This window comes from Sus scrofa, chromosome 1 (genome assembly GCF_000003025.6).
Source record: "Sus scrofa isolate TJ Tabasco breed Duroc chromosome 1, Sscrofa11.1, whole genome shotgun sequence".
In the NCBI taxonomy this organism is placed as follows: Eukaryota; Metazoa; Chordata; class Mammalia; order Artiodactyla; family Suidae; genus Sus; species Sus scrofa.
Genome location: NC_010443.5, coordinates 140,514,852 through 140,534,642, shown reverse-complemented (window position 1 = coordinate 140,534,642; position 19,791 = coordinate 140,514,852). Strand labels below are relative to the sequence as shown.

Genomic DNA, 19,791 nt, shown 5'->3' with positions numbered 1-19,791 from the left:
ACCACAGACTGGCTACTTCTTTTCTTCTCAGATGTCTTAAAGTCATAGGTATCCCTGTTCTCCTGTGACAGGCAGGCAGCACGTGGGGCTCACACATCTTCAGGCTCTTGTACTTTCTCCATCACTTGTTCATAGAAGCTGATCCTTGGTATCAAGAATCAACCCTGTCAGATCCAGTCCCCCTCACTCTCCTTTGACTTAATTTCTTGGGAGTTCCTATTGTGGTTCAGTGGCAACAAACCCGATTAGTATCCATGAGGATGAGCGTTTGATCCCTGGCCTCGATCAGTGGGGTTAGTCATCTGGTGTTGCCTTGAGCTGTGGTGTAGGTCACAGATGCAGCTTGGATCCCATATTGCTATGGCTGTGGTATAGGCCGGCAGCTGTATTTCCGATTCCCCCTCTCTAGCCTAGGAACTTCCATATACCACAGATGAGACCTTAAAACAACAATAACAACAAAAATTCTTGGCCTTCTGCATCTCAGGGCTTGAACTCTCTCCATAAGTGTTCCCCTGTCACTGCCTAATAAACCTGTGTTTTCCTGTGTCTTCCTTTCCTGTCACATCAGGAAGATGCCAAAACCTGTCATTTCAGCCACTTGAGGTGTGCGGTATGCCCTCCAGTGGGAGGTTGGGCATGTATTTTGCCTTGTTCTCTAGGGAGTCGAACGAAGTCTTGAGACCCTTTTAAAGCTACACAGACCTAGAGGCACAGCCAGGCCGACCGAGCACCCTATGCTCTGGTGTTTTGCCTTCTTGTCTCATTCCTGGGTTTCTTCTCTGAAAGTTCCTCTGTTTCCACGACCCAACCTGTCTGTTTACCTATATGCTGTAAAACACAAGCATTGATTTCGTCCTCTGTGGCCCCAAGTTCCCAGTGGCCCGTAGGACCCCCCACAGCCTCATGCACAGCTGCCAAGGTCTGAAATGCAGTCCAGAGTTCTTCCCAAATAGCAACTGCTTGCGAGTTTTATGTTGACCAGCTAGTTCCTCTTCCTTCTCTGTCCTCTGGCACTGGCCCTTCTTTTCCAGCCCTGGCTACTCCCATTCATTCATGCCATGCCCAGCTGGCTAGCTCACTCAGGCCCCTCACCTCCACTGCACTTGACAGACGTCTGGCTCTCTGGGAGTCATTCTGAATTATTCATGCATTTTTTTTTCTTTTTATGGGCACATCCATGGCATATGGAAGTTCCCAGGCTAGGGATCTAATCGGAGCTGCAGCTGCCGGCCTACACCACAGCCACAGCAATGCCAGATCCAAGCACATCTGTGACCAATGCTGCATCTTGCACACTGGATCCTTAACCCACTGAGTGAAGCCGGAGATCAAACCCACATCCTCACAGACACTATGTCAGGTTCCTAACTTGCTAAGCTCCAGTGGGAACTCCCCTGAATTATTCATCTGAGTGCAGAAGCCTGGACGATTAACAGCACCGTCTCAGTTTCCCTTGTTAAGGTTGGAGAGCGTGTTAAGTAACTTTCACGTTCCTGACTCAAAACCAGCTTGTGTGCTGGCTCTGGAACTATTCCTCTGGGGCTAGAATCCTACTGGCCACTAATTGTGTGACCTGGGAGAAGTCAAGTAAACTTCTCTTTTTTTGTAAAGTGGGCCGAAAAATAGTGCTGACGTCTAGGCTTGTTGTATGTTTATAAGTGAAAGGAGCTTTTTCACAGCACCCAGCCCAGAGGAGAAGCCCATTTAGTCCTTGTCAGCCAGGCTGGGTCAGGGTCTCCGTGACAGCCTCACAGACCCGCCTTAGGCTTTCCCGCAAATGGATAAAGGGGACCCGGCCCACCTTCCTTTGTTACATGTTTTTCCTCCAGACTCATCAGTTGACAGCCTTCCCACTGGCTGGTCATCCCCCAAACTTGAATTGCCTTGGAACCCAGCACCTCTGTCTGATCCATTACTCTGTATCATACGGGGCGTGTAAAGGCCATGGGCATAGATTTCTTATCTTTTTATGGGCTCTGGGGCATCTCTGAGTATGTGTGGTAATGTTGCCCCTAAAAGAACCAAAAATCTGTTGTCTCTGCAAAGCAGCCTTAAAAAGAGCTTTTGAAAAGATCTCATAAAAGACAAATGAAATGGAACAGAATGTCTCACACATTTCAAAAGTCTCCCCCCACCTTTTAAAGTCACTTTTCAACAATCCAGGTTTAATCAACTTAGGCAGTAGACCTTCCCATTGTTGTTTTAGTCTGTATGCTGTCCTTGTCAGGTGGGGGTGCTGCAGGTAAGAGGTGGGGGTGGGGATGCTGCAAGTAAGAGGCAAATGAGTTGAATATTGTTATGGGCTGCATTTTGTCTCCACTCTCCCCTTCCCCCCACCACTTTGAACCTGAAAGTCCTAGCCTCCAGTTCCACAGAATGTGACTATATTTAGAAATAGGTGGAGTTCCCGTCGTGGTGCTGTGGTTAACGAATCCGACTAGGAACCATGAGGTTGCAGGTTCGGTCTCTGGCCTTGCTCAGTGGGTTAAGAATCCGGCTTTGCTGTGAGCTGTGGTGTAGGTCACGGACACAGCTCAGATCCCAAGTTGCTGTGGCTGTGGCGTTAGGCTGGCGGCTATGGCTCCAATTTGACCCCTAGCCTGGGAACCTCCATATGCCACAGGAGACGGCCCTAGAAAAGACAAAAAAAAAAAAAAAAAAAAAGGAGATTGGTCCTTTAAAGAGGTAATTAAGTTAAAAAGAAGTCATTAGACACAATGTTGTAAATCTACTATACTTAAAAAAAAAAAAAAGATCATTAGAGGGAGCCCTAATCCGCTATGACTGGTGCCCTTCTCAGAAGAGATCAGGACACAGACAGTGGACCAAGTGGAGACTCAGGAAGAAGGCGGCGGTCTGTAAGCCAAGGAGAGAGGCCTCGGGAGGAACCAGCCCTGCTTTGATCTCAGACATGCAACCTCCAGATCTGTGAGAAGATTCATTTCTGTTGTTTTAACCACTGAGTCTGTGCCACTTTATTTTGGCAACCTTAGTTGAACGAACACAGATATCAGTGAAAAGTTGCATTGCCAGACAAAACATCCCAGCCCACCAGCACAGCTGCCTCACCTGCACATTCAAGCAATCAATTTCCTTACAGACTTGGAGAAGTATAAGTTACTCATTAATAAAGTCTAAGGTTTCAGAATTCACATGTCTTTTTATGTCTACTAATAAGGACAATGAAACCCAATTCGTCTTGTTGCTTTCCCTGTTTTATGTTCAATTTCCCCACTACAAGTATCTGATTCTTTGCTCTGTGAACTTGCATGGTACAGACCAGTCAGTGCCAGTTACTGTGTACATTCGCTGTGTGCTGGGGTAAAAACCAACCCAGAGAGGCACTTCTTAGGGCATATTTGACCATGCTGTTTTTGTTTTGTTTTCTTTTGTTTTAATGATGCTCTTTTCCTAAGTTGATGACATGTGAGGATTGGTAGCCTCGAGCTCAGTAATTTAAACGATAGTGAGAAAAGCCTGAAACCCTTCCTGACTTACAAAAACTCCATACAGTTCCAGAATGTTTGTCTGGCCACTTGATGGAAATGATAGACTGTCACAAAAAGAGTTGCCACAGTAGAAAGTAGAGCATTCTGAAATGTAAAGTGGAAAGAAGATCTCGGTGGTCAGGCCACAGTTATGAAAATTGAGAGGAATGATCCTGGCTGGCAGTTCTAGGTAGAAAATAACTGAGTCTCTGAGTTTGGATGGAGAAGTCTTCACTGTCCAGTGAGCCTAACAGAAAATTTAAGCGAAGTCCTTGTGTTACAGAGGATGCAGCTGCTGCTCAGGTGAGGCTTAGTTCATCTAGCATCACCCAGCACAAAGTGTCTGTCTTCTACCCACATGCTTCAGCACCACCCTCTCTTCAGCTTCCCAAAGAGACGTCGTGTCAGCATTTCAGAGATTCTGGTTGTTAAAACATGTTAAATACATTTTAAATCCACTCTATGGCCATTATTGAGGCATTTGGAATTCTGGAGGAAGAGATTCATGGAGAGAAACTGCAGCATCTGTGGTGTAGAAATTGGCACAGGGCTGCAGACTCTGTTGGCTTTGAGGTCGGCAGCACGCTCTCTGGCCTCTTTGTGGGAAAACTGTGGTTTTTTCTGTTCCAGATTCACTTATCCAGTCTTTATTTCCTTCCTTCCTTCAGTTAGCTTTGGGTTTAGTTTTCTCTCGTTTTTCTAGTTCCTTAATATGTAAAATTAGATTATTGATTTGAAAGCTCCCTTTATTTATTTATTTTAATAGCTTCATAGTTTCATCTATGGCATATGGAAGTTCCAGGCTAGAGACCAATCTGAGCGCGCCGCAACCTATGCCACAGCTGTAGCATGCCAGTTCCTTAACCACTGGGCCAGGCTGGGGATTGAACCACACCACAGGGACCCAAGCCACTGAAGTTAAATTCTTACCATTGTGCCATGGTGGAAACTTCAACTATCTTTTTATGTAGACATTTACAACTCTGAATTTCACTCTAAGCACTGCTTTTGCTGTATCCATAGTTTTCATATGCTGTGTTTTGTTTTCGTTTATCTCAAGTTATTTTTCATTTCTTTATGATTTATTCTTGACCCATTTGTTATTAGGATTGTGTTGTTTAATTCCACATACTTGTGAAATTTTCCATTTTTCTTGTTGATTTCCAATTTCATTCCATTATGTCAGAGGATGGCTCTGTATGTTTTCAGTATTTTAAAATTTATTAAGACTTGTCTTGTGGTTGAACATATGATCTATCTGGACAGGTGTATGTGCCTTTGAAAGAGTGTGTATTCTGGTATTGTTGGGTAAAGTTCTCTAAATATGTCTGGTGGTCCAGTTGGGTTGCGTAGTTTAAATCTTCTATTTCCAATCATTATTCTGTCTGGTTGTTCTAACCATTTTTGAAAGTAGGATGTTGAGGTTCCAACTCCATTTATTGAAAAATGGTCTATTTTTTTTCCTGAATTTTGTCAGTTTTTGCCTCACAAATTTTTGAGGTTCTGTTGTGAGGTTCATGTATGTTTATAATTTCTATGTATTATTAGTGGGTTGAGACTCTTATTTCTATATAGTGCCCTTCTTTGGCTTTTGCAACAGATTTTATCTTTAGCTCTCTTTTGGTTATGTTTGGGTGGAATGCTTTTTTCCACATTCACTTTCAATGTATTTGTGGTTTTGAAACTAAAGTGAATATCTTGTGGGCAGTATGTAGTTAGGTCATATTTCTTTATTGATTCTGCCAGTCTCTGCCTTTTAATTGAAGTGTTTGTTCCATTTAGATTTAATATAATTACTGACAAAGACTTCCCTCTGTTGAAATCATAACTCCTGTGACCAATCTAATGTGGCCCTATCTTTCCGGGGAAATGGATCTTTAAAGAGGTGATAAATCTATTTGCTTTTAATTGCTTTTTGTTTTTTTGGTTATCAGCTCTTCCCTATCATCTTCTTTGGTATTTAATTGATTATTTTTTCCCTAGTGCACTATTTCAACTTTCATCTCATTTCTCTTACTACTATTTTTCTTATGTTCTCAGTGGTTACTCTGGGGGTTTAAGTATCATCTGCATTTATGACAATCTAGTTTGAATTAATACCAACCTAGTTTCAATAGTATATAAAAAACTTTGTCCTATAGTTCTTTCCCCACTTATGTTGTTATTGTCACAAATTATATCTTTATATATAGTGTGTTGAGTACATAGATTTATAATCGCCATTGTTATGCATTGTCTTTTGAATAATATAAGCTAAAAGAGAGGTTTATGAACCAAAAGTAAAAATAACACTAGCTTTTTATATTTACCTATGTCTTTACAGGACTGTATTTTTCATTTCTTCATGTGACTTCCAGTTGCTGCTAGTTTCTTTAAGTGCACTTAAAGGACTCCCTTTAGTATTTATAATAAGGCAGGTATATCAATAATGAATGCCCTCAGTTTTTGTTTATCTGGAACATCTTAATTTCTCCATTTTTTTTCTTTTTTGGCTGCCTTGCAGCATATGGGGTTCCCGGGCCAGGGATCAGATCTGAGTGCAGGTGCAACCTGTGCTGCAGCTGTGGCAACACCAGATCTTTTCACCCACTGTCCTGGACCAGGGATCAAACCCATGTCCCAGTGCTCCAGAGATGCTGCCAATCCCATTGTGCCACAGTGGGAACTCCCAATTTCTCCTTCATTTTTGAAGGGTACATTTGTTAGAAATAGAATCTTGGTTTACAGATTCTTTTTCTTCTAAAACCTTGGAATGTCACTTCACTGCCACTGGCTTGCATGGTTTCTGATGGAAATCAGTTGTTGATCTTAGGATCTCTTGTGCTTTGAGAAGTTGCTTTCTGTCTTGCTCCTTTCAAAATTCTCTCTTCATCTTTGGCTTTCAACAGTTGGGTTATGTTTCTCAGTGTAGATCTCTTCACGTTAATCCTACTTGGTGCTTGTTATACTTTGATGTAGATTAATATTTCTCATTAAAATGGAGAAAGTTTTGGCCATTATTTCTTCAAATATTCTTTCTGCGACTTTCTCCTTTCTCATTTGTTCTGGGACTCCCTAAAATTATGTATATTTTTGGTATTCTTGGTGGTGTCCCAGAGGTCTTTTGGGCTTTGTTCATTTTTACTCATTCTTTTTTTTCTCTCTGTTCTCAAACTGGATAATTTCATTTGACTCGTCTTCAAGTTTGCCCAATTATTCTACTCTAGCTATGAAACCCTCTAGGATTTTTTTTCGGTTTTTTTTTTTTTTTTTTTTTTTTTTTTTTTCTGCAAATTTCTTTTCTTTTTTATCTTCTGTCTTTTATTGATGTTTCTATTTTTAAATATTGTTCTCTAGGTTCCTAATTCTTTGTCATGGTCCTTTAGTGCTTTGATTTTAAGGCAATTGATTTAAAGTGCTTCTATTAGCCAAGTTGGTTTGTTGGTGTACTTTCTGTATGGTTTATTTTGGGGGTTTTTGCTCATTACAATTTTTTATTAAATAGTCTGGTATATTCTTTTGTCATGGTTTTTGGGTTTTCACTTGCCTCATTCACCTTAAGCTGAATTAATGGCCAGCTAGTGATTTGATACAGATTCCTTAATAACTTGAAGCAGAAACCAGAAAACAAAACTCACTAGTCTTTGAGGTTAGGCTTTATATGTTGAAGTGCTCTTTAAAGCTCAGCCAGGCAATTTACAACTTTCCAGTAGCTTTCACTTCCTGCTTCTGCAGAGTCTAAAGGTCAACTGGAGATGAGGACTTAGGCTCTTCTTGGGTCTTTTCTGAGCATGTGTCCAGTCCTGGGCATGCACATGGACTTCTAGATTCTCTGGAATACATGGGAGCTTTCAGCCCTATTTCCCCAAGTGTCTCCATCTTCAGCCTCTCATTCCTAGGCTTTCAATCTGCTGCTTGCCCCAACTCTATCCATTGCTCCTGTGACTTTGGTGAATACATTTGCCTTTAAGAGTTTTCAATAAATACACCCTAGGAGGATACCTCCCACTCAGTCGAAGCAAAGACAAGTCCTTGAGCCTATCCTTCAGGGACCCACCAGACAGATCAAAACAAGAAACTAACATTCTTTGAAAATAAGGTCCTTATCATTCCTGTTACCAGCAACCTGCACTAAGAATGTGGGTTTCCATTTTCAAGGCCGCTGCAGAGCTAAAGCATGGGGGCTGGTAACTGGGGAAGTTAAAATGCTATGGTAACTTGTTTACTGGTTTTCAGACATTTTTTCCCTTCATTAAGTGTTCTCTACCTATTGTACTTTTTTTAAATGAGATTCCAGAGTTCCATAAAAGATCGATGCTGACCCGTTTTGCAGCTTATTCTGCCACATCTACCAATATCATCTTTACATCTTCTCCAGGATTTTTAGAGCATTTACTAAATGTCAGGCATTGCACTACCTGTCTGTATCAGTGTGTTGGGCCTTAACACTGTAGCATAAGCTTTACATGACCCCCTTCATGGGGAAATTTGGGCGCATGGAGACTGAGCTGAGGTTGGAGTTGGATCTATTTGATTTCACTGTCTATTCCATCTGCTCCTCCCCAGGACCCTGTTGATTGCATTATGCTTATGATTAGAGACGTACTTGAATTTTATGCTGAAAAAAGAACATCTTCGCATATTTCTGCTGTTCATTTTTTGCAGCATTTTTTTTACTGCCCAGGCTTATGTTTATTTTCCTACATTTGATTTATTAAGAAGGTTTATTGCTGGGTGTGTGGATACACATAAAAATTAACCAAAATGTTTCCATCTCACATCAATCATCACAATGCCTTCCTGAGAAACACAAGTATTAAAAAAGAAGCAACCATCTTCATCAAAAGAGGTCAATAAGGATTACATCCCTTTTTGACAAGAAACATGCTCAGTTTGTAAATTATCACACGTTTACTAGTTTCCCAAAATCTATAAGAATTGCTGGCATCCTCTTTCCAACAGCTGAAGAGGAATGTGAATCTTAATGAATAGTACAGAGTTCAGAGAGGATTTTCAGCCCAGTATAATTCTGTTGCTTGCATCCCCATTACATTGGAGAGTAATGAGTGAATCATTTAGCTTTAGAATGACGTGTGAAATGCGTAACTCAGGCTGGAAATAAGTTGTAAAATTTGGCTTCATTGCTAAAAGGAAGACATTCATCATGTTATCTCAGTAACAGATTTTTATTTTTAAGTATGGAACTTTACAATTTTATAAATCAAAATGTGCATCATTTTAGTGTAGTCTTAATGGAACTTTCAGATAATGCCTTAAATTCTGCTTTCTACAAGTTTGCCCATCACTGAATGTAAATTCTGTTACTTTTTGTTTTGCTTTATTTTGGCCACCCCCTCAGCATATGGAAGTTCCCCAGGGCCAGGGATCAAACCTGTGCCACAATAACCCAAGCCACAGTAGTGACAATGTTGGATCCTTAACTACTGAGCCACCAGAGAACTGCAGATTCTGTTACCTTTTATACAAGTCATTGCATACATTCTTCTGCCTCAGTTGTGTCTCCTGAACTTGGTATCTCATCTCATCTTTTTCTCACAGGCAAAACCCTTGTTTTAGATTTGAGTAGGGCCAGGGTCCAGTGCTAAGGTGGCGATCCTTAGGAGGTCAACTAACCAGGACAAGCTCCATGGCTGGCCCTTGAAAGAAACTGCGCTTGCAGTTCTGGTTTAGATCAAACACACTTGTAATAGCCCTACAACTCTCAACCAGGTCAGTCAGTGAAAAGACAGGATGGGCATAGCTGAACCTGGCAATGACCTTAGAGTTCCAACATACGCTATATTGTTCCCCATTGGTCAATATCTAGATTCTAAAAGTTCAGTTTTTACATAGCTGAGTTTTAGAATATGTTTTCTCCAAGCACTATTATGAACTGTGGTTAGTTCCAGGAAGACCAGCAATGCCTAACTGACAAATACTGTACATCATATATCATTGTTTATCATAATACATGGAACTGTGATTGTTTATGGGAGGAGAATCATTTTTAATTCTTTTTTATTTCTTTTATTTTTTTTGGCTGTCCCATGGCATATGGAGTTCCCTGGCCACAGATCAGTTCTGAGCCACAGTCGTGACCCACACTGCAGCTGCGGCAATGCTGGATACTTGAACCCACTGTGCCAGACCGGGGATCAAGCCTGCTTCCCAGCACTGCAGAGATGCCGCTGATCCTGTGGCAGTACTCTTTTATTTAATGAATAAGTTACAGTTCTTTCTGAGCACAGGCATATAGGGGAGAAATCTCTGGTAAACAGAACATTGACCTCAGGCAGTGCTCATGGGGAAGTTTCTGAGGGAGAAATAGGGCTATCTGTATTCCTAGCACCAGTGACTTATTAAATATATATATGTGGACACGTAAATTTACACATGTATTTCTATTAATAAAAAGGCTAATTCTATGTAATACCTGAATAAACTCTCTGGTTTGCCAATCTAGACATAAGTCAAATACAAGGAAAACAGGCATATAATCCTCAGAGCTGGGCTTCCTTCAGAGATTCCCCTCTCAGCACCAAAGGTGCTCCGCATGCAGATTTGCTTCTTCAGCTCCATCATCTCTGAGGATGTGAGTCAGCATAGAGCAGAGACTCTCCAGAGTGCTAAAGCAGCCCTGCACAGCCCCATCCAGATGGGAGTAAGCCAGAGGCAGCACCGTCAGGCTGCAGAACAATAAAGATGCTGCCTACAGTAACGCCGGCTGAGCAGTGCCAGCTTTCCTCCATCTCCAAACCCAGCAGCCCTCAGATGGCATGGCTGTGGCAAAGAGGAAGCTATCTTGGAGTTCCCTGGTGGTTCAGCAGGTTAAGGACCTGGCATGTCACCGTAGTGGCTCTGGTGACTGCAGAGGTGCAGATTCAGTCCCTAGACAGGGAATTTCCACATGCCCTGGGCACAGGCTCCCCCCCCCAAAATATAGAAAGTTATCTACATTAAGCATTCCTCTGTCCTTACAGAGACTCACTCAGAGAAGTATCACAGCCTTTCTTCTTTCCTTTAACACCAATCATTAGATGCTGTGTTAGTACGAACTTCAAAAGTCGCCAGTGATTTCCATACATCACGTTAGAGTCACTGCAGCACCTTGATAGGAAGGTTATGTTCCTACTGAGTGAACCGGAGGAGGTGCACCCTGCAACTCAGGGACTGACCAGGGGCCCCTTGCACAAGGTGTCCAGTCCATTTCTTTGTCAAGGCTGTGATGTTCATGGCTGTGGATACTTGGTGAGCTATTTATAAGTTGGCTAAGCCAAATTTCTTTTTTAACTTTATGAAAATTACTTAAAACTGGCCATTGGATAAGTAATATCATTATTACTTTATTTTATGGAAGCTACTCTACTAGTTTCCTGTCACTGCTGTAGCTAATCACCACAAACTTAGTGGCTTAGAACTATATGAGTGTATTATTTTATTGCTCTGGAGACCAGAGATCTGAAACATGTTGATGGGATTGTCTCTTCTGGATTCTCTAGGAGAGAATTACTTCCTTCCGCAGCTTCTCTAAGCTGTCTGCATTCCTTGTTCATGGCCCTGTATCACTTCTTGCATCATCACTGCCTCCAGCATCACCCTCCCCCTTTTGCCATCACTGATATCATATTCATAAGCATGATGGGTTAAGACATGAATATCTTTGGGAACCACTCTTTAGCCTCCCACCATCTGTGTTCTGCCCCCACGCTGTTTGGTTCATGTCTGTCCTACATGCAAAATATATTAATCTCATTCCAGCATCCCCAAAGTCCTAACTCTTTACAGCATCAAATTGAAGTCCATAATCTCACCTAAATCCCATCTACTCAAAATTCCCAACCTCATCATCTGGATCCTCTAAATCAGCTGTGTGTGAGTATACAGGTATGAGGTATGATCAACCTGGAGGCACAATTCTTCATCTGTGAATTTGTGGGACTCAGGAGACAAGTTAATGACCCACAAAATGTAATGGTGGGACAAGCATAGGATAACGGTTATAGATATTCCCATTTGAAAGGAAAGAAAGTAGTAGGGAAAAGGAAGAAGTATTCCCCACAAATTCTTAAATTCAGTTAGGAAAACAACACTAGGTTTCAAGGCCTGGGATGAATCATCTGTGATTTAAGGCTCTATCATTGGAGTCATCCTCCCTTTATCTTGAAGGGTGGCACATGCTTTCAGTTGAGGAGTTTTTACAAGTTGTTTCCTGCCTGTAGAATGTTGGGGTTCTGACAGCACACTTTTATTTTGGCCTCTGTCTCTCCCATTCAGTCCAAACTGACAGTGTTTCTGCTGGTATAAAATGTTCAAGAATGATGTAAGTCTCCTGTGTATGTCTCAAGAATTTGCACTATGAGGCTCCTCCATAAATCTTTCATGGATAATTCATTCTCAATTTCTAGCTTTTGCTTCCGTGGCTGAGAGGACCCATGAGTCACACACCTAATTTCCTCAAAGCATCTGAGGCAATAGGAAAGTTTGTCCAATCACAACCATTTCTTGGGGTTAGGGCTAGGGTTAGGGCTTCTCTTAAGAGTAGGCTTCCTGACAGTGAGTCTCCTAATTCTAGCATCTTTTGTATCTTGCATAAACAGAATTTCCCTGAGCAAGTCCTGGTCCTGTTTTTGATGGCGGTTCTTACCTTAATCTCTTTCTTCTCACATTGTACTATAAGTCACCAGAAGAAAGAAGTCACAATTTTAACACTTAGCCTGGAATCTCTTCCTCTAAGTCTCCAATCTCATTGTTGTGTTAGTTTCTTCTATCTGCTAAAATAAATTACCACAAACTTGGTGACCTAATAACACACATTTATTCTCTTGTATTCCCGGAGACCATAAGTCTGAAGTCAGTGTCACTGGGGCAAAATCAAGGCTTTGGCAGGGCTTTAGGAAAAAGTCTATTTACTTGCCATTTCCAGTCTCCAGAGCTGCGTGCCCACATTCCTTAGCTCAGGGCCCCTTCCAACATCTTCAAAGCCAGCAGCACTACTTCTTCAAATATCTCTCTGCTTCCATCACATCACCTCCTTTCATCTATGTGTAATCTTCTTTTGCCTCTCCCTTTTAAGGATCTGTGACTGCATTTAGTGCCCACCTGGATCATCTTCCCATCCCAAGACCCTTAACTTAATCATACCTGCAAAGATACCCATATAAAGTGATGTTTACAACTTCCAAGCTTTAGGACTTGATATCTTCGGGGGGGGGGGGGCATTATTTAGCCTACTGCAATCTTTCTCAGGCTCTGCTTTTCACATAATTGTAGACATAATTAAGCTAAGCTTTCTGTCACTATATAGAGTCTCCTTTCCTCCCATTATCAATGACCAGTTCCTCATTTCCTTCTGAGCCCTCACCGGTAGGGCCTTGACGTCCATATACCTACCAACAGTGTGTTTATGACCATATAATATAGGTCTTCTCTATCATGATTCTCACATGAGTTCTTATTACAGAATCATTAACGTTCAATTTCAATTAACAGTCCGTTCAAGGCAGCCTAGGCTTTTTCTTCAATGAATCTCAAAATTCTTCCAGCCTCTTCCCACTGCCCAATTCCAAAGCATTTCCATATTTTTAGGTATTTCTGACAGTAACATCCCACTTCCAGGTACCACATTTTGTTATTATCGTCCTATTGATGTGATAACAAATTATCACAAATTTATTGGCTAAAATACAACCAGTTGCTTATCTTATAATTCTGGAGGTCAAAAGTCCAAAAAGGGTCTTAGAAGGCTAAAATCCAGCTGTAGGTGAAAGGATTGTGCTCTTTCTGGATTCTCTAGGGGAGAACGATTTCCTTGCCTTTTCCAGCTTCTAGCGGCCGCCTGCATTCCTGGCTCATGATCACACTCTGACCTGTGCTTTTGTCACCACTTCATCTCTAACACTTCCGCCTCCTTCTCATAAGAACCATGTGATTATTCTGGGCCCATCTGAATAATGTAGGATAATCTCCCTTCTCCCAGGAGTCTTGAGGTAATCACATCTGCAAAGCCCTTTAGCATATTCACAAGTTTTGAAGTTTGGGGTATTAGAGTATGGACATCTTGGCAGGACTCAAGTTATTCTGCCTACCACCAACCCCCTTTTATTGTATTGCTGCAGTGTCTTCATGAAGGCTCAAATGTGAAGAGCATGTTGGGTAGAAATCTGAAGACTAACCTTCTCTTGATGCCTATTAACTATTTATTTCAGCAAATCAAGCAACTGTTATTTTTTCTCTTTATCAAATGGGAAGCCTGAACCAGAGAGGTTAGGCAGTTTTACAAAGGTTGCATGATTCTTCAGCAGCAAAAGCACTCTAGACTTTGGCTGTTTTAACATCATGTTTTCTTTTATTTTTTCTTTCTTTCTTTTTTTTTTTTTTAATGGCTGCACTGTGGCATATGGAAGTTCCCGGGCCAAGGATTGAACCTAGGCTTCAGCTGTGACCTGAGCTGCTATAGTCAGATTCTTAACTCACTGCACCACAGCAGGAGCTCTGTTTTAACATCTAAAAGCGTACTCACCGTGAGCTGCCCCTGAGCTAGCAGAGAGCTCACAAGGAAGTTTACATCCAAGTTGAAGCAAATAGCTTAACTCATAAAATACCCTTTTCTTGACCTTAAAATCAGGATGTTCAAAATTGGGACATTATGTTCCAATCGATAAATGCTTGGATGTCTTAGAAATTGGAAATGGAGTTCCCGCTGTGGCACAGCAGGTTAAGGATCCAGCATTATCCCTGTGGCGGTGTGGGTTCAATCCCCAGTCCATTGTAGTGGGTTAAGGATCTGGCATTGCTACATCTGTGGGGTAGGTCACAGCTGCAGCTCAGGTTTGATCCCTGGCCCTGGAACTTCCATATGCCATGGGTGAAGCCAAAAAAAGAAGAAGAAAGAAAGAAATTGAAAGTAAAACAGACATTTGATTTTTGGGGAAAAAGTCTGATTCTTGGGTCTACCAATAATTCACTGAAGTTTTTCTATAGGCGCATTGTTTAACCTTTTAAGAAAAATAGGGACTTCTAGGAGGTGGCCTGGCTGGCTCCTTTGAGCTCTGACAGTCTACATTCCATAGAGTGATTTGATCTCAATTCTGTGTGAAGGAGATTTGTTACACATCAAGGCACATTACATTTTAAGGACCTTATGACTAGAAGGCTCCCTCTTATCTAGAGTTTTTTTTTTTTGAGTACTATAAAAGCATAGACTTCTTTGGAAATGTTTAAAGGGCTCGAAATTTTAAATGCTGTCATCTTACTAAGGCTGAAACAGATGCTATTGGGGAATTCATCTGAATAATACATTCATTCCTTAGAGGAGAGATATTCTCATAGGTGAAATATATTGTCCCATGTTTGGAATTCTAATTCAAAGGAGGTCTATTAAAATGAGGGAACAATCTGTGAGGCTCTAATGATAACATTTCATGAGATGGTAGTCGTAGAATTATTGTCTTTTTTACTGGAATCATTTTTCTTCAAAAGAGTCTTCTTTTTAAATCCAGCTAAATTCTGTCCACCTGTCTCTACTCACCCTGCTGCATCAGACTCCTTGAGTCCGTTCCTTGCCATCTTTAAATGTGGTCAGTACAGTGGTGTTGGCCCAGATCTTAGGGCCAGACAGCCAGAGGAAAGCAGAATATTAGATGCTATATTTAGTAAGAGCTGACAGTCATGAAAAAGAACAAAATAGGAGTTCCCTGCTTTGGCTCAGTGGAAACGAATCCAACTAGGAACCATGAGGTTGCAGGTTTGATCCCTGTCTCGCTCAATGGGTTAAGGATCTGGCTTTGCCATGAGCTGTGGTGTAGTTTACAGACATAGCTTGGATTTGGTGTTGCTGTGGCTCTGGCATAGGCCAGCAGCAACAACTCTGATTCGACCCCTAGCCTGGAAACCTCCATATGCAGCAGGTGCAGCCCTAAAAAGCAAAAAAAGAAAAAAATAATGAAATAATGATGTTTGCAGCAACATGGATACAACTAGAGTTCTCATACTAAGTAAAGTAAGTCAGAAAAAGAAGGCTATATATTGTATGATATCACTTATACGTGGAATCTAAAACATGGCACAAATAAACCTATCTACAAAACAGAGATAGACTCACAGACATAAAGAACAAACTTGTGTTATCAAGGAGGAGAGGGGAGGGAGTGGGACAGCCTGGGAGTTCAGTTTGGTAGATGCAAACTATTACCTGTAAAATAGATAAGCAGTGAGGTCCTACTGTACAGCACAGAGAATTTTATCCAGTCTCTTGGGGTAGACCATGATGGAAGATAGTGTGAGATAAAGAATGTATAGATATGTATGACTGGGTCGCTATGCTGTACAGCAAAAATTGGCACAACACTATAAATCAACTATACTTTAATAAAAAAAAATTTTAAATGAGAGCTGAGACCGCAGTGACCAGATGGCTTCCCACCTCTCTTATAAACACATGATGTTGGCCAAGAAAGAGGAGTACATGAGGAAAAGGAGAAAAAGGCAGGAGGGCAGACAGTCCAATACAGGAAGTCAAATCTCCCTAAGGGTGTCTTATCTGACAAGTAGGGGCAAGCAACAGCAATGCAGGTGGCAGCGCCTCCACAGGTCATGGAGATAGAAGCCAGGTCCCAGCACAGAGCAAGGGCAGAGAAAAGTTAACCATGGTTCACTACACTGTCAAGAGCTCTGCCAACAGCCCTGGCTTCAAGACAGCCTCCAGACCCAGTAGGTGACAGGGTGTTTTTTTGTGTGGGAACAGGCAGAAGCCGAGTTATGTGAGCTGGTAGCCATGGACCATGTCCATGTCACCCTGATGGTGGGGGTGAGCCCCCTAGCTGTTGACATTGGTGAGGCAACTTGAAGACTGCAGTACTGGGTCTGCTGGTTGAAGTCTGCTGTGCTTGGGAGAGTTAGGACCCCTGAAGCACCCACAGTCCCCTCTCACTGGCCAAGTCCAGCCTCTTCCTTAGACCAAGTCCAGAAACTGTTGGAACAGAGGCCGTGGACCAGTCCTGAGATGAACTCTCCTCCACAGAAGGGTCTCATGGTCCCAAAGCATCCTTTCCTCATGTGCTTTATTTTCACATTTATTGCTTCATATCTGGCACTATAGCTGTGTACATACTTTCTCTTTCCCTACTGAAAATTTGCCTCTCAAGGAAATTCTACATTTACTGAGCTCATTGTGATTGTATTCTCTACAACATATTGGACTCCTTTAAGTTTTCTGTCGCACTATTGCTTTATTTAACAAACTGGTTAATTTTACTGACAATAAGATAACATTAGTAAACAAAGAAATAACATTCTTTTTCTTTATGTTGGCTGAATGTCCTCACAGGCTGTGGTTTTTAAGTCTGGTATTCTTTTTTTTTTTTTTTTTTTTAGTATTGTAATTTTTAAATTATAGTTGATTTGCAATGTTGTGCCAATTTCTGCTGCACAGCAAAGTGACCCAGGTGTGTGTGTGTGTGTGTGTGTGTGTGTATGCATGCATATATATGCATATTTTTCCTCCCGTTATCTTTCATCACGTTCTATTCCAAGAGATTAGATACAGTTCCCTGTGCTGTACAGTAGGACCTTATTGCTTATCTATTCTAAACGTAATAGTTTGCATCTACCAACCCCAAACTCCCAGGCCATCCCACATCCTCCCCTTCCCCCTCGGCAACCATGTCTGTTCTCTATGTCTGTGAGTGTGTTTTATAGATAGGTTCATTTGTGCCATATTTTAGCTATCATAAGTGATATATAGTGTTTCTCTTTATGAGTCCTGATGTCCTTAATTCTAATAAGTAAGTCTTCCTTTACCTTACCCATTTCATATTCTCTAACAATAATCCTTTTCCATAGTTCACGCCTAAAGATGTACACACATATATACAGATATATGTATATTATATACACACACATACCTGCATGCTGGAATTAAATATTTCATCTTTCAAAGGCATGATTATGTAGAGATTTTAATGATGTGGTGAATACCCCTGCTCTAATGTTAGGTAAACAAGACTGAATTTTATAAACCAAGAATGAAAAGAAAACATAGGTACCTGTGGAAAAAATCTGGGCTAAAGGCACCAAGTGAAGTTATAAGTGAAATGATGAGTATTTGTAATTTTCTCCTTTAACATTTTTCTGTATTTTCCATATTTTTTGATGACCATATGTGGCATATAATATGAGACTTTCGAGGTGCATTCTCACCCATGTATGCTCACACATTCTGGAAGTCACTCCATTGTGTCCCCCAGGCAGAGCTACAAGAGGATTTTGTCTCTGTGACGGACACACACTTTCCTTCCACTGACGCACATTTTAGTTTTAGTTCCATCCAGAGGATCTATACATTGATTAGTCCATCTGCAACCATCAGGTGTGAATTATGTGCCCCATTTAGTAGCAAAAGGTTAATCTGTCCTAAAAGAAGGAAGTAGTGAAGGCAAAAATGATGGTTTTTATGTTTGAATTCTCACCCCAGGCACATAAGCAAGAACCAGACGTGATAAAACAAAATGGGATTGTAAAGCCTGTTTAAAGTTGAAAATTGTGCGATTTGATTTCATTTTAGGTAATTACATTTCATTTTCAGTAATAGGATTAAAAACTAAGAAACTGATGATGAACTTGTTAAAGAAATTTAGATTTACTACCTAATTAGTAAATCTGTAGAGAAATTAAAAAAACACCCCAGCATGGCAACTCTGGAAGTACAGACAGAGCCTCAGGTCATAGTGCCCATGGGGACATGCCCTTAGGGGCTAAGCATTCTTCTCCAAATCCCTTAATATCCATGCCTCACTTTCTTACTTTGTAAACTGGGGTGATAGTAGCAACAGATCGGAACATGCTTTTCTGATTAGATGTGTTAATGCAGGTAAAGCACTCAACACAGTGCCTGGCATAGACCCAACAGCTCTCATGACCAGCTTTGCTTTAGCCATTGGTGACAATGGTAATGGATGGTGGTATTAGTATGTGGAAGACTGGCCTTGAATAAAAACAATTAGAAGGTTGCTCTCTTAACACAATTTCACTTATTCTACAGTCTTGTGACATCAGCCCAGAACACAATAATTACAGCCAGCTTCTGGTCAAAATTTGGGCTGTGCAGCTATGCCTTTATTCCACATTTATGCCTTTTGAGCACGTAAATTATTTTAGAAAATGCATAACTTTTTAGCCTTGTCAAGGAAAGTTTTGGAGATTACTCTGAATAAGGGATGGGAGACAAAGAATAAATTATCTTTAAAGGCATCTTAGATTGCTTTACAAGCAGTAATGTATGTGCTGATGCACACTGAGCCACAGAACTCCTCAGTAGATTTGATTTAAGCCTTCTTTCTTTTTTTTTTTTTTTTCTTTTTCTTTTTCTTTTTTTTTTTTTCAGTCTTTGACTTTTTAGGGCCACACTCTCGGCATATGAAGGTTCCCAGGTTAGGGGTCAAATCGGAGCTGTTGCTGCCATCCTACGCCACAGCCACTCCAGATCCAAGCTGCACCTGTGACCCACACCACAGCTTACGGCAACGCTGGATCCTTAACCCACTGAGCGAGGCCGGGGATCAAACCTGCAACCTCATGGTTCCTTGTCAGATTTGTTTCCACTGTGCCACGACGGGAACTCCGATTTAAGCCTGATTTCTAAATGATAATCATCTACAGTGCAATCCTGTGTAATTTTGTGCGGACCATTTAGGTAATTTTGCAAACTATAGTAATTAAAATAATGAGTAAAGGACTTCATGTGGCTTTCTGAAACATGATAGCGGTCCAGTAAATAGCCAAGAGTCAGTGAGTCATTGAAGGGTCCCCGTGTTTTGTTTTTCAGCTTGACCATCTCTGCAGAATGCCCAATGCAACTGGAAGACTTCCCAATGGATGCCCACGCCTGCCCTCTGAAATTTGGCAGCTGTAAGTTATTTTCCCAAGTAAGAACCCTGGATGTATTTTGGGGGCTGTTTCCTCCTGTGTTCAGAGGCATTTAGATTCTGTGTGTGAATAAGCACAATATGAGCTGCAGTCCACTTGGGAAGGCTGGGGAGTGTGGTGAGGCACACACGCTGGTCCTCAGAGACTGGTTCCCTTGTCTATAACTAAGAGGATGCCCATGGAAACACTCACCCTCTTGGATTTGCTCCTGAGTAAGCATTTCCCCACCTCAGACCTTCACCTGGCCATTCTTTCTTGTTTCCACTTCCCAGATGGAAAGTCACCTCCTCCGAGGGTCCTCAGTGACCCAATTTCCACCACCTAACCAATAACTTTTTATAGCCTGGTAGTCATTGCTGTGTTGACTCACTTCTCCAATGTTCCATATGAGCAATGGATG

The 19,791-nt window shown here is 41.4% G+C and overlaps 1 protein-coding gene across 8 annotated transcripts in view; it reads left to right on the top strand.

Annotated features, from left to right (window-relative positions):
* Positions 1 to 19,791, top strand: part of GABRA5 (gamma-aminobutyric acid type A receptor alpha5 subunit) — an 82,098-nt gene that overhangs the window by 33,562 nt on the left and 28,745 nt on the right. For all 8 annotated transcript variants that reach the window (XM_003121648.4, XM_005654471.3, XM_005654466.3 and 5 more), the window contains one exon: positions 19,291 to 19,373. In XM_003121648.4, coding sequence (XP_003121696.1) covers positions 19,291 to 19,373 — 83 coding nt within the window. The remainder of the gene's footprint in view (positions 1 to 19,290; positions 19,374 to 19,791) is intronic.